Source organism: Sylvia atricapilla, chromosome 2, assembly GCF_009819655.1.
Source record: "Sylvia atricapilla isolate bSylAtr1 chromosome 2, bSylAtr1.pri, whole genome shotgun sequence".
In the NCBI taxonomy this organism is placed as follows: domain Eukaryota; kingdom Metazoa; phylum Chordata; class Aves; order Passeriformes; family Sylviidae; genus Sylvia; species Sylvia atricapilla.
In genome coordinates, this window is record NC_089141.1 from 91846474 (window position 1) to 91861858 (window position 15385).

A 15385-nucleotide genomic window follows, 5' to 3' on the forward strand; every position below is an offset into this window, starting at 1 on the left:
ATTTAAAAATCACAGTGAACTACACAATCCTATTTTGAAAAATAGTATGTTTAAACGTAACAATACATATATTGCCATTGCAGTTATTGAAATTAAATTCCTTGCTTTTAATCTGGCAATATCCAAGATATATTTTATGACCAGAAGCTGCTCTGAATTTGTGCTAAGATAAAAATAACCAAACAAATATGCAAGAAAATATCAGAATCCTGAAATTACTCAAACAATCTGCCATACTCTTAATCCTCATAAAAATTGTTCTTATACACATGGAGTTGTTTTCCCTATTGGTAGTTCAGACAATATGACACTTCTGAAAAAAACAATACCAACATCTTGGATGATTTTTCAGAGTTGTACATCCAAGGAATTAGCAAGGAATCTTCTGCAGGAGTTGAGAATATAAATATCTTAAAAAATAATTGTCTGGATTCTGACAGCGCACATGAGACAATCTCATGGAGTGAACATCAGCTCCTTGCCAAAACATGTATATGATTTCTTTGAAAGAAAATGTGGACTCAATATGAGAATGTGGGAATAGTGCATTCCACTATGGAATAAAGCCTAAACTTAATTAAAATAAATCTCATATTTACTCTAAGTTACTTGACTTTATTCACTGATTATAGAAAAAACATGATTATACAGTTAACTCAAATGAATACTCATAGCTAACACTGAGAGCAACTTGGGATAAGAACTGCTATTGGAAACAGAACTGAAATACACACATAATACAGAACTGAAATATGCATGTAATTTTAGAAATAAATTAGATAAAACACCTTTTAGACAGAATTAATTGAAAAACAACATGAAGTTGTTTCCCACTAAATAAAAGACAGACAAACAAAACTTTGATGAAACTGTCAGTCTGCAAATATTGAAAGAATTAGTTTAAACATTTTATAATGAAATATAAATATTTTTTTGCCTCCAGATACTTTGCTTCAGACATTTAAATGCAAAACATCTAGAGGAACAGTGGTGAAAATAAAATTTATATTTACTGCTTAGATTCATCATAGATAATTTACCATAGACATAGATAGACTCATCATAGACAAATTTACCAAATGTCACATGGGCAAAAGATCTTCTTAAGGCCAAAGCACTGCCACTAATATCTTTCTTAATATTAATGTGATGTTTCTTTTAAATTGTAAAGATCCAGGATTTTTTTGCTCTGAAGTAGAACCTTACCCATTTAATCTTACCCCTTTTGTGGTAACTGCACAAAACTCTTTAGAAACACTTCTCAAAATTCACCTATAAACTTCTCACAACCAAATAAACCTTTCAAGTGTCACAAAGGAGAAGTAGGTTGTAAATCACAGCAAAGTGCGGGGGAAAATGAGTGCCTACTGTATTGACAGATTAATTTTGAACTTAAGAGGACAATAATAACCTAATAAACAGGGATGTTTCATGTACTGATGTACACAAGAATAGCCTTTAAATGAGATACATTTATGAGATATTAATAGAACTTTATATGATGGAAAAGGTGATATATAATTCATATTACAACAAAAATTTGAATGATTCTGTGAAAGAAAGAAACACATTAAAGTTACTCCAACAATTCATTATGACTCAGGTTCAAGAAGAAACTATGAGAAATAAACTGAAATAAAATGTTTCCAGAAAGCACTGGATTTTTAGAAAAGTATTTCTATTAGTCACAAGATTAAATCAAGCAATGCCTCTGAAAGCTCAAATATAGAACCATGGAAGGGAAGATTTTATGTTAATGTAGGCATGTAGATTAGCATTAACTGTCTTCTTTTATAAAACTTGATGGATAATTATTGGATAATTAATAAATAATTAACCACAAAGGAAGACTTATGCCAAAATACTGTTGCACAGTAGACAGGAAGAAGTGTTATCTAGGGTAATATTTGAACATGGTAGGACTTTCTACCTGCCTATCTGACTAGAAAAAATATTGAATGTTATATGAAGAAGCAGTGATTTTAATTTTTATGCAAAGAAGCATCCATGTATAAGATTAATCTGAAGTATTGAGTGTTTTTATTGGATTTTTTTTAGATAAAATGAGATGGTTTTCTGTAACTTGCCATCCTCTACCATGTAATTAAAAAAGAACAAAAAAAGAAATCAAATAGAAAGTAATGGCTGACAATCAAGTAATTGGAGGTTTTATCATCAATATTGTAAGCACATGGGTACCTGCTAATTTGATAAGAGAATTATATAAAGGCAGAATCTGCAACAATATTTTCATGGGCCCTTTGAGCTTATAGTTTTTTTGGAGAAAAATTCTGTAATCCTTCCACAGGCATCCATTCTTGGATGCCCCAAACAATTTCTAAGCCAGCTGACCCCTGTAAAGTACATAACCTCTGAAACTTCAATCTAAAAATCTTCCTGAAGTTACATAAAAGAAACTTCAGGACAGAGTAAACATTAGAAGAATGTTTGGAAACACTACAATAATTAAAAGGTAAGTGCTCCATAAATGGTTACATGAAAAAGAAGACTTGAAATGTAAGAAAAATTGAATTTCTTTTCTGTTTTGCTGTCTTGAACATATCTATTTCTATTTTATTCCACATTCTTGAGCTGATTTTGAAACATATAATTACTATAATTAATATTTACTTAAAAATGCATCATAAAATATACAGTGTGATCAAGTTAGCATTTCTTTGAGAGTAAGTCCTTAATTTTTTAGGATTTATCAGTACCTAGATGACTGCACTATCCGTGCTTTACAGGCATATGTACTGGAGTAGAAGTACAGTGATCATTATGACCACAGCATGAATCTAAAGTCCCTTTTAAACAGCTATGGTCAATTCAATGTTTTCAACTGTTAATGCCAATTAATGTATTCTGTGCTGGTATTTTTTGCCAGTGGAGTAACAAATTTTCTTCTGACTGTACCATTAGAATTAAAACTGGCAAAACATTTTTTGCATAGACCTTAGGTTTGTTGCAATGGTAAATTTTCAAGTAACTTCATGACATTACTAAAATTCTGTCCTTCAGCTAATTTACTTGGTCAGTTATGACCAAGGAACTATGCTAGAGCAGGTATGGACTCAAAGGTGCTTGTGGAAGGCCTGTGTAAAGCACAAGAAAAGAGCAAGAGGAGTGACAGAGAAATAACTGCAATCCTGCCTTGTGCCACCCACACCTCACTGATAAGGCTGAGTATACAGAAAGCCAGATTTTCTTGGAAACAGCATATTTCAAATATACTGACTATCAAATTTTGTTTCCTCTACCTAAGCAGTGGCTGACTTTCAGTACACCTCTTTACAGTGTTCTTCCAGAAATCAATGCTGTAATTTAAATTTGAACCAGCAAAACTAGGTTTGCTGACAGCACACATGCTATTTATAATTGTTTGCTCATAATTTTTGAGCTCGCTTTTGAAGACTGTTTTCTTGGGAGAAATGCCCACAAAGCAATATGAACACAACATAGAGTTACTAGGAACTATTGTCCAACTTTCTACCTCAGAAAACTTTCTTACATCAGGAGAGTTAATGAAGAATGGATGCAATGAAGAATAAAGCAATGGTACATGTGGATTATCATTATGCATTCCTCTTCAGCACAAAAAAAAATTGGTTTGATACATAAGAACAGCACAGATATTTATCTTCAGCCTAGCATATTACACATCTCTCTACAGACTGTTTTAGCAGAGCATGAAGGATGAAAGTCTTTGCTTTCAACATTAGTCATTGGAAAAAGAAAAAAGTTGAAACCATTGATCTAAGATGCCTCTCTAATAGGCAGCATGGAGCCACTCTGGAGGATAATTCACCATATCTTAAGAATATATCTACTATGATTTGGAATAATACTTCTGCAAGGTTTTGGGTTTCACAAGTATAAGCATGAGACTATAGAGCTGAGATAACCAGTTTTGAGATGATACCTGATTTTCAACCTCTATAAATTAAGATTAGAGGATTTATAAGTAACATGGAACTCGGTGTAGTACGGCTCGCCAACAGATTTCTATATTCAGTAGTGATAGCTGCTGCACAGGCAAAATATATCAATAATTTTGCCTTCCAACAATGTTCCCATCTCAGCTGGCTGGCCAGCTGATAGTCTCCTGCACTGATAGCAGACCTGAGAGATAGGTACTGCAAAGCTCTGGCTGAGGAAGTCTCTAAACCTAAGACTGCTAAAAGTCTCAAGAACCTGCCAAACTGGAATTATTTCAAGCTGACTGTATCCTAATAATGGCCCCCTGGCTATGTGCAAAGGATCACTGCCAAAGTCAGTGCACAGAACTGAACAGGGCTTTGGCTTCACCTGGTGCTTCACTTGGGGATACAGTTGGCAATATAAGCTAAAATCATCCAACTCCACACATAAATCAATTTTCTAGGATTTTCTCTTCAGTGGACTTCACTTTTTCAAAATTTCCAATGAAGGTTTTTACACATGGCAGGTCTGTGTTATTGTCATATAAAGAGTCCCTATATGGAAAAATCTCAAAAATTAGCTATCCTAATCTATGTATTATAGGAAGGAAAGAGTAGAGAAAAAATATTTTCAGCCCACTTAAAATTTGTGTAAGTCATGTTTTCCACAGGTTAATGGGTGTTGGAACCAAAACCAGTATTCAGTACAATATGTGCACAGCAGTACAAATATCTAGACACAAGAATAATAACTAAATTCTCCAAGTCTCTAAAACCTTTGTGAATAACTCTTGCTAGGCATCATTACATAGGTAGAAGAGTGACCTGCCATCTACTTCTAGTATTAAAATGCATCAATAATTAAAAGTTTTAGTTACATTTCAGAATCTAGAGGCTTAGTTTCATGTCCCAAAATTAAAATTTTTCATTTAAAAACCAGTTAAAGGCCACATAAATTTGACGAGTATTTATGTTATTGAAACAGTGGGTTAGACTAGAGGACTGCTTATTTCATAAGGAATTAGAAAGAATGAAAAATTACTAATTTCATAAACATTAGTATCATATACCCAGCTACATGTATTAATGACTGCAAATTGTGAAGCAGAAACAACACAATGTGTTTACCATCCATAAATATGCAATCTTTACTAAATATCAGCATATCCCATGGAGTTCTGAATTTACAGAGTGATCATGACAGTTGCTCACGTCTTCCAAATTTTAATGTATCCAAACCCATTCTGCCAACCATAATTTATAACTACTATGAAATGAAAGCATATATACCTTATCTGTCTCTCTATAAGAGGTTTTGTTTATTGTTTTCCTCACACACTCCTTGGTGATTGCTATAGAAAAATTAATGTCAGTGTTTTGGAGGATTATGCAACTAACAAATATATACTTCAAATATACAGCAACTGCACACTGTATAAAATACTATTTCTAGCTTTTAAAATTCTCTGGATCCCAGTATCTAGAAATAAGAATTTGAAATATCAGTATGTCTTGTACTACCATAAAACAGCCAGTTCTTCATACCTACAGTACATCTCTTTTCACATACCCATGGAAATATTTGTTTAAAATTCACAGGGAAATAAAAAAGTATCAAAATTTCCAATTTAAGACACAAATTGACTCTTCAATACTCTTCAAGCAGTTTTAAGTCTTCACTGCTAAATGCTACTTGATTTCACTTGAATTTTAAGCAGTACAAATCTAAATATAAATTTGTAAATATAATTTTGACCAATATAATTTCATTTGAAATCACATATCTCATTTTTTGCTTTACAGAATTTCAGAATTTTGCTTTTCAGAATTCCTTGCTTCTCTCATAGGCAATGACAGTTTTACTTACACTATACCCATCTACCTTAACAAAATGATGTTCAAGTCTACAGTACTAACCTCTAATAATTCTGCTAAGGCAACCCCAGGTAATTTCTGCTAGCAACTATAATAATATATTTTATTATTCATAGTCCATAATTATAAAACTAAGTCTCACAAAAATATATGAGAGATACAAATGCAAAAGATGATTCAGGATATTTCCAAAAGGAAAGTTACTTGATCCATCAAATCACAGAGAATCACAGAATGGCTAGGGGTGGAAGGGACATCCTAGAGAGCACCTGATCCATTCATCCTGCTAAGGTAGGGACATGTAAAGGCAGTTACCCAGGACCATGCCCAGATGGGATATGAATATCTCCAAGCACACACAACTAGGACTGACAGATATGGTTCAAAGGACAGTCTGGCTTCAGGGAATTGCTCTATAACAACACCATTATTTACTTACAGCTTATTGGAAATTGTGGGCAAATCATGGATGATCTCTTCATATGGCTCTTCTTGAGATAAAGTAGAAACAGCTAAAGGGTCTTTCATTTTTTCCTCCCAAACAATTTCAGCCTTCAGAAGCATTTCCTCAATAAAATCAGAAGCTGCAACATCTAAGACATTGGAAAACCAAGATATCAGACAAGAAAATGGTGCAAGAAAGCTCTTTTGAATTAAAATCTCTAGATCAGATTAAAATTAAACATGTGGCTAGACAACACAAAAGGAATTGCTCAGACATAAATCATAAAATAATAATTGAAATTACTGGAAAAACAAGGGCAAAATAAATTCAGTATAGACTTAAGTTGCCATCTGCAAAACCTCAAAACCATTTTTGGTGTGTAGCAAACCAAAGTATTCAATAATTTACAGGACTTCAGGAAAAACAAAACAAGCCTTTTCAACATTTTATTTCTGTGAGAACAGGCACTTGAATCTTTTTCAACTGTTTTACATTTCTACAAACTAGATTTATATGTTTTGTACATCAGAAGGGCTGAAATCAGTTCTGTTTACAGACCAGAAAGACAGTTAACTCAACTGTGTTAAATACATACTAAATGTGGTTAGCTAACTCTATTGTTAGATTATCTGAGTTTAGTCCACAGCCTTTTTTACAAATAAAAACTGTATCTAATCACAAACAACTTTTCTAAGGTTAAGTATCATGAAGTTCCCTGTGAATACATTTGTAGGCAGTAGAGTGCTTGAAGCATTACATATTTTGCTTTATTATGCAAGAGAAGTTTCACCCATAATCTGGCAGGAAGTTTTAATTATCTACATTACTGAGTTCCATCTTCATTTTATTCTAGGCGTAGAATGTCAAACAACCATGTGTTTCTTCTTTTCCACACTGCTAGCTAGCATTACTAACCTTAGCTCTGCTTTGATCTTCGTGTTAGAGCAGTTGATCTGAAGTCTGCTCCAACCTACTATGGTCTACAATTCTATTATCTTTAGAGTCAGTGCTTCAGCTCCCTGTTGCTATCTGGTTTAAGAAGGTGCATTCCGCAGTAAACAGTGGCAGTTACACTTGAAAATTGGTTGTTGAATTTGTTTTCAGACAATAGCTATAGAAATTCCAACTCATGAGGCCATGTACTATAACAGTTGAGACAGAAAGGAACGCAGTGAGATGTCACCAAAAATGTGCAAATGCAGCTACTACCAAGGCATGGAAGAACTCTCAAGTAAGAAACAGAGCTAAAAATAAACAGGGAATGAAACAAGTGGAAGGACATGCTGTCATTTGATACGATATCCTGCGTTACCATGACCAGCAGTTTTCACCAATGTATGTAAAAATGTATGCACGTGTATGTGTATAGAGTGTATATTTAGTCTACACACTTAATAAACTATATCTAAGAAAACAGGAAGGGAAGAAAACAGGAAGGGAAGAAACAGTGTCACAATAGGTAATACATATACCATGTACATGGATTTTCACCTACCTGAAGGCTTTTCATTATTGCAGTTAAGAAGATTGGGATTTGCCTGGTGCATCAAAAGCAGCTTCACAAGATTGGTCTAAAATGGGCAAAACCAGAGGTGGTTGAAATTTAAGAAGTAAGATAGGTGCCTGTCACTCAGTTTATTCATTCCTTCTTGCACTATCTGAAATCATATGATAAACCACAGGTAGTACCTCCCAACCCCCACCTTCTGCAGCTACTAAACACATTTCTATAATCACAAGCGGCAGAGTAAAATTCAATTCTCCTACGATTTCAGGGTACCCTGGGCAAAACTCCACTCCCAAATCTCCTTCCACTCATACATGTGTAAAAGAACATACAAAGGAAAAAAACATCCATTACCACCTGTTAAGACTCAGATCACAAATATTTCTTCATGCCTAATTAATCCAACAACTGTGTGCCAGCACAGTCAAAGGGGTCTGACTCACAGCCACCATCGTAGAAGTAAATCTGTTCTTAGTCAGTAGTAGAAATTGGCACATTTATCTTATGTCTACCAAAATCATCTAATCTATTAGTAAAGGTAAAAATACAGCATTGTAGAGGAGGGTAGAGCCTCATGTAATGAAAAAGTCTAAAAAATACTTTTCAATTCCTGCAAGTAACTGTTTTTGGTAAGTTCTTTGGCTGCACCAAAGTCTCTAGAGATACTTTCCCATCAAAGGCTATAGCAATGTCTTTTCTGATAAACTGGTCAAAATAAGCAAAAGGCTTCATAAGGAACAAAAAATACTTTTAGAATGTGAAAATAGAGACCAACTAAATGACAGAACTATATGCATTTTTGAATATATGTTAAAGCAAATAGAATGTGTAAGTGCAACCAACAGGAGAGACAAGGATGAGCATAGGGGAAAAAAGGCTGTGAAGAAAAGAAAGGATTCTTAAGAGCAGAAGAACAGACCTAGAGATAAACAAGACCTGAACTGGAAGCCAACTAAGGGAAACAATATTAGTTTGGCATAAACCCAAGCAATAAATAAATAAATACAAACAAAAGAAATCATTGCAGTTAAAAAAATCAATATGGATTCAGTACACAGGAGGCAACTTACTAGGAAAGACCACAGTACTGAGGAATCCATTAAATGCAAAGAAAATCCCAAGCTTCAAATCATAAAAATCCAGGAAAATATTGTTTCAAATTTCTATAAAAATTAAAAGATTATGCTCTCACCGGATTTCTAATGCTGGCTATCTTTTCTTGCAGTAACAGCAAAAAAATTCAGCAAACTTCAAGAATTGGGAAAGCCATAACAGGTTTATTTCCAAATCCAATTAGCCCTGCTTTCCACTGAGAACTTGCAACACATGTAAAAATATACACACATATATGTCTTTTTTTATTAGGGAAAAAAGGACCATGCTCAGTTATAGAGCTACTGCATAATCTCTGAAAAGTGATAGTAGTTGTATTAAAGGAAGGAGACTTTAAGTGCATTTTTAGTTTAGTAACAGTACACAGCTTTTTAGGTTACCAAAGGTTTGGATTTATACCACAAGAAATACCATACTCCAGTATCAGCGCTTCCTGCTGCCAATGAAATATTTCCTGCTGGGGTTTCTTGATGCATGTCACCGAGACTAAGGTATTCAGGTCACTGACAATTTCAATAACCTGCTTTTGGCTATGCAATTCTGTTGCGTTGGAATTTGCCTCATTCACTAATGTTTTAGAAGGAGCATTTTAAAATAAAATTACCATATATTCTGAACTGTGCCTAAATAAAAGAGAGAAGAAATATCAGTAGAATAATTACAGCAAATTACCACTAAGCAGAAGTATTTCAGCTGCACAGTTACAAATAACAGACATATGACTATGTCAAGAAATTGCATAACACCTAATGAATTATTGTAGATATTACAAATAAGTGTATATATATATATTCTTTTTTTTTTTTCCAGTATAGTCTTTGCCAATCCATGTAAATTAAAAAAAAGTAGACAGTGTCATTACTCACTGTGCAGAAAATGCCATAGTAATGGCAGTTATTTAAAATATCTGTTTATAAAATATAATTTATCTTGCTTCTACTTTTATATCCTTAACTATTTATTCAGTAGTTTTAGAAAGAACACTGGGAAATATCTCAGACCCTAATTTTCTTCTTTCAGATTTTATCTCTGAATATCCTCCTTCTCCAAATACAAAATTAGTTACCTTTTCTGTATCATAAAGCATGGCTGTCTCTCTTTTCATGGTATTCTGCTCAAATTGCAATATTTCTACCTTTTTCTGACATCTCTTACTGGATATCTTACCCTCTGACTGTTGAGAATACTACTGCAAAGAATATTTTCCTATCTTACACTTTAATCTGAAAGTCCCACCTTTTAGATTCCCCTGGCTCATTCTTTTCTCACCAAGCCAGAAGATCCTTGCCCTCATTTTCAAAGGACTTCAGAGCTTCTCCACACTTTATGTATTCTCATTCATGCAGCATTCTGGCTCAGCTCCCACTGCGCATTGGGCTGTGACTTTGGCCATCACTAATATATTTTAAGATACCTATTTCTGTACTTCTTCTAAGCTGAGCCTTATATGAGTGAGGAAGTCCTGAAAATATTGGCAAAGCTACATTGTGAACATCAATTTACAACCTGTTCTGCCACGATGCTTGCTGAAGAGAAACAGGCATTCCATCATTCAGGTGGACTGAAAAATGGCCCAGTGGCTGGGGCCAGAGGCTGGTGGTGAGTGGCAAGCAGACTAGGTGGAGGCCAGTAACCAGCACTGTACCCCAGGGATCAGCAATAGGTCGTGTTTCACATCCCCATTAAAGATCTATTTGATGGGGCAAAGTTCACTACTGGCATTAATGTGAGGAGTGGCTGATATGTGAGAGGGCTGTGCTGCCATCCTGAGGGACCTCAACAGACTGGAGAAATGGTCAGACAAGAACTTCATGAAGCTCAACAAGGCCAAGTGCAAAAGAACAACCCCAGTCACCAGTACATGCTGAAGGCTCACCAGCTGGAAAGGAGCTTTGCAGAAAAGGACCTGGGCGTTCTGGTAAACACCTTGTTGTATGTGAGCAAGCAATGTGCTTTGGCTGCACAGAAAGCAAATAGTTTCCTGAACCATTAAGAAGAGTGTTGCCCACAGGTCAATGGAGGTGATCCTTCCTCACTACCCAGCACAGGTGAGATCACACCTGCAGTGCTGTGCCCATTTCTGAACTTCTCAATACAAGCGACATGGTAGAGTCTAGCAAAAGGCCTCTAAGATAATTAAGAGAATAGAGCACGTCACATATGAGGAAAAACCGGAAAAGCTGGAATTCTTCAACCTGGAGAAACAATGGTTCAGGGGAATCTCATCCATTTGGATGAGATTCCATACCTAAAGGGACAGTATAAATACCTAAAGGGAGAGCATAAAGAGGACAGAGACAAGCCCTTTTCAGTGGTGCCTAGTGACACGTCAGTAGGGTACTGAGGCATCTCCCTTGCCTAGACAGATTGAGGGAGTTGGGCCTGTTCAGTCTGAAGACAACCGGGAAGGGACCACATCTCTGTCAGTATCTGAAGAGAAGATGTCAAGAGAATGGAGACAGGCTCTGCTCCATGGTTTTGAGCAACAGGACAAGAGGCAATGGGAAGAGACTGATTCACAAGAAGTTTCACCCGAATGTGAGGAATAGCTTCTTTACATGAAGGTGACTATACACTGGAACCAAATGCTCAGGGAGGTTGTGGAGTCTCCCTCACTGGATATATACAAGAACTGCCTGGACACCATCCTGTGCCCTGTGCTCTGGGATGATCTGGGATGATTCCTCTTGAGCAGAGGGGTTGGACCAGATGACCCACTGTGGTCTCTTTTAACCTTAGCCCTTCTGTGATTCTGTAACAAAAGGCAGCATAAATTAATTTACTGCAATATGCACATTATAAAGCCTCCAAATACAATTGCCCTGTGGCAAAAAAAGGGGCTAAGTTTTACCATGCATTAAATGTTAGTAAAAAAAAAAAAAAAAAAAAACCAAAAAAAACCCAAACCAAACCAAACAAACAAACAAACCCAAAAAAACCACCAGTGCTGAGTTTCATAAAGCAAAGGCTTAGGAGCACCAGTGTTGGCAAGACTGCAAGGCCTCTTGCCACAGATAAGTAACTGCAGTGACAGAGAATGAAATATGAGCCATGAAGGAGTGACAGAGATTCCTCAAGAATCTCCCCGTGCACTTGAGGCTACAAAAGCATCTCCAAACTGCTCTCAAACCATGCTATTTTTTACTTGCAATTAATTAACTGGAGAGCAGAACCAGTACTCCTGAAAAGTGTCTTCCTCTTGTCTGGTCAAATATTTTCCTCTGAAGCCATGTACAGATCATCAGATGTGTATCAGAACTTGCAAAGGATAAACTGCTGGCTCTGCCTGAGCTTTTATCTCTTATTATCCAAGTCCCAGTCCCAGAGCCACTAACTCAGATCATTTATTCTCTTTTCTTTACCACCAGAGGGATACCTGCTTAACTCCTAAATTCAGAAAGCTGGACGTTTTATGCAAATGTCCTCATGTGCTGTTTTGCAAAGCAATGAATATGCATTATCCAATTTGCATGAATCCCCAACAGTAAATTCCTTCAGTCTTCCACTTTTCTTCCCTGTCAACAGCAATATTTCTCTCCACTTCTCCACTCCTCTCTATCTGTTTCAACTTTGGACATATTCTACAACCCCTAAGTGACCTGGTTCACCATCAACCTTTTGGTTCCTAACCTCCTTCTCCATTTTTTATTCTCCAGGCACTTCTTCATATCCACTCCTCAGTTCTCTCTGCCTAAGCCCTCATTACCTTCTTCCTGCAATTTTGTTCTACCTGCTGTCACTTCTCAAGTTACCGCTTCATTTTTGCAGGATATGGTCCCCATTATGTGGTCATCCACAGTGAGACAAAGATGTACAATAAGAAACTAGAGGAACAACAATCTTAGATCAAAATCAGTATTATTTTTGACCATGAATCACACATTATTGTGTGAAATACAGTAAACTCACCAAGCATTATTTTAATATCTGAGGTGTATGTTCACTAAACACAACAAAACCTCTAGATAGAACACATGAAATATCACTAGTTACACCATTACAATCTGCAGTCTTCACCAGTGGATAGAGATGACCTATCTCTGCACTCATAAGGACAAGTTTTCTATTGCTCATACGATTAAAATCTATCTTACTGGGTTAAAAAGTGCACATTTAGCTATGTGATTTTTGTTAGGCAGTTTTTTAGGACTCCTGTCTACGAATGCTTATGATTTTTCAGCTTCAGTATTTTTTTTTTTTTAAACTTAGAAAGAAAATTAAAGACACCAAAAATGAAGCACTTCTGGTAGCCAGGTGTGGAAGAACATCTTACTTGTCCTTATGAGCTTCAGTGTTTGTATAATTTGAAGACTTTTATCCATAGGCTGAGCTAATGATTTTTTGTCAACTTGGACAATCATCAAAACTTAGCCAAGTTTCAAAACTTTGAAAAAATCAGCTACCCAGTGCTTGTAAGATTATTTTTTTACTATAGTGGATAAATCAGGGAGCCCCCTTTTGCTAGTACAGTCCACTACATTTTAGGCCTACATGTTAGTAGAACCAGTACTTGTTTACTAAATAGCTGCTCTATTTAAATATACAGCTGGATGTTCAAAAATTTGCAATAAAAAGAATCAAAATCAGGGAAGTAGTTTTATCAGTAGTGTTATTGCAATTACTAAGCTTCTGTGACCGAGGTGCTGTAGTTTAATGCTAACCATATATTCCATAGATAGAATAAATAGATCAGATAAGTCATGGAGCAATATAACTCCTTAGAATAACACTGCAGACTATTTAACTAATTAAAGGGGGTGATAATAGGCACTTTACCAGGCATTAAGGACATAAAAGAAGAAATATGTAGGTTAGGAACCTTACTCTTGGGGAGTGAAACAAATTCCAAGACAGAGACTCAACATTAGGGAGTAAGGTAACTATTATGCCATTAGAGTTACTGCTAGCTGAGCTTCTAAGATCATATATTTATTCTCCATTACATAATAGTATGCCTTAGATAACTGTGTGTCCCTTAAAGACAAAATTTCATAGGTAATGCCCTAAAAAAGACCAATAGCCTTCAGAGGCTAAATAGAATTTCCTTTACAATTGCAAATTGGATCCACAGTACTGCTCTAAACACAGGAAATTATGTCGGAAATTCATATCAGATCTCCCTTCTTAATACATTATAGATTAGGAAGATTTTTTTTTCCTTTTTCTTTTTCTATTTGAGTGCAGAGAAAAGGAGACCAGAAGCAACTGTGGTCAGCAAAGTAGAACAGATTAGAAAAAGTAGGTTGTGGGAATAAGACTAGCAGCAGGGCAGAAAGCAAAGAGGGGGAGTGTGTGGAATGAAAGTCAGCATAGATAAAAAGCTGGAATCTGGAACTAACAGCATGAAATAAATGAAATGAAAGGGAAGAAGAGAAATGTGGCAAGGAGCCAGGATGTAGGTAGAGACAGACTAATCAGAAAAATGAAAGAAGAAAGTTACATGTGAGGAAAAAAACACTGAGATTGAACAACAGAGATTGGGACTGTAAGCAAGTGGGACAGAAGGGCAAGGAAGGTTGGCAGGAAGTCAAAGCAGAAAAAAACGAAAGCTTGGATGAGAACCAGGGAGAGGAGGAGGGGGAGAAGCTGACTGTGCAAGGAATCAGGATTTAGATAAAACGTGTAAAGAAAGGACATGAAGGCAGGCAAATGAATCGGACAATAAGGCAATAGAATAAGGACAAGAATGGAACAGACTAGAGGCAATGGCACAAATAAGGCTACATGTGAGAGGAATGAACCATAAATACAGCATCTGTTCAGGCACAGAGCCTGGAATGGAACCCAAGTTCCCCAAGTGTCACCATTACCTTTATGCAGTCAGCAAGTTTAACCTATATGGTCTAAGGGGATGCCTTTTAAACCTCTGGAACAGTTCCAGGAAAAAAAAAGGGAAGCCTAATGTTGTTTTCAGCTATTAAAACAAGTGACAAAGGTCACTTAAATGGTTTTCTACAGCTGATATAAAAACTGCATCAGTCTTTACTTGAAGACTGATAACCTGCACATCTATTTTTCAATCCACCAGGAAATTAGACAGAGAAAAATAAAATAAATCAGGGAAATATTATGTGATCTTATGACTATAGATGCTTGTAAATTATGGTTCTACAAGTTATATATTTATATTATAGAGAAGATAATAAATCTGCCACTTCTCAAAGTTTGTTCTTGAAAAGCTTTGTTAGACTTCTTTTTTCATACTTACCTCTCATATATTAAAGTCACTATAACTGGTATTTTAAGGAAAATAAAATTTATATTGATCAGAGAGGTTCTGCAATAACCAAGTATGTAGTGTAGACCATGCACACCTCAGCTTTAAAACCATACATATAAACATTGAGAAATCTATAGTAATTTTGTAAATTGAGATTTTTCCTAGTCTGTATATGAAATTCAAACTCTTTTCTTATCATTCCGTATTGTGTGAATCTAGGATTCCTTCCCTTATGTTCTCTGTCCACAATTAGCATTTGAATAATTAATAGAAATCTTGTGAATCTATTGAGAGTGAAAAAAATA

The 15385-nt window shown here is 35.6% G+C and overlaps 1 protein-coding gene across 1 annotated transcript in view; it reads right to left on the minus strand.

The window, feature by feature from the left end:
• MYO16 (myosin XVI) overlaps positions 1-15385 on the minus strand; it is a 267582-nt gene that overhangs the window by 174005 nt on the left and 78192 nt on the right. Inside the window, exons 7-8 of the mRNA XM_066313833.1 lie at positions 7736-7811; positions 6235-6388 (exon numbers count right to left, since the gene is read on the minus strand). Of these exons, the coding sequence (XP_066169930.1) occupies positions 6235-6388; positions 7736-7811 (230 nt within the window). The remainder of the gene's footprint in view (positions 1-6234; positions 6389-7735; positions 7812-15385) is intronic.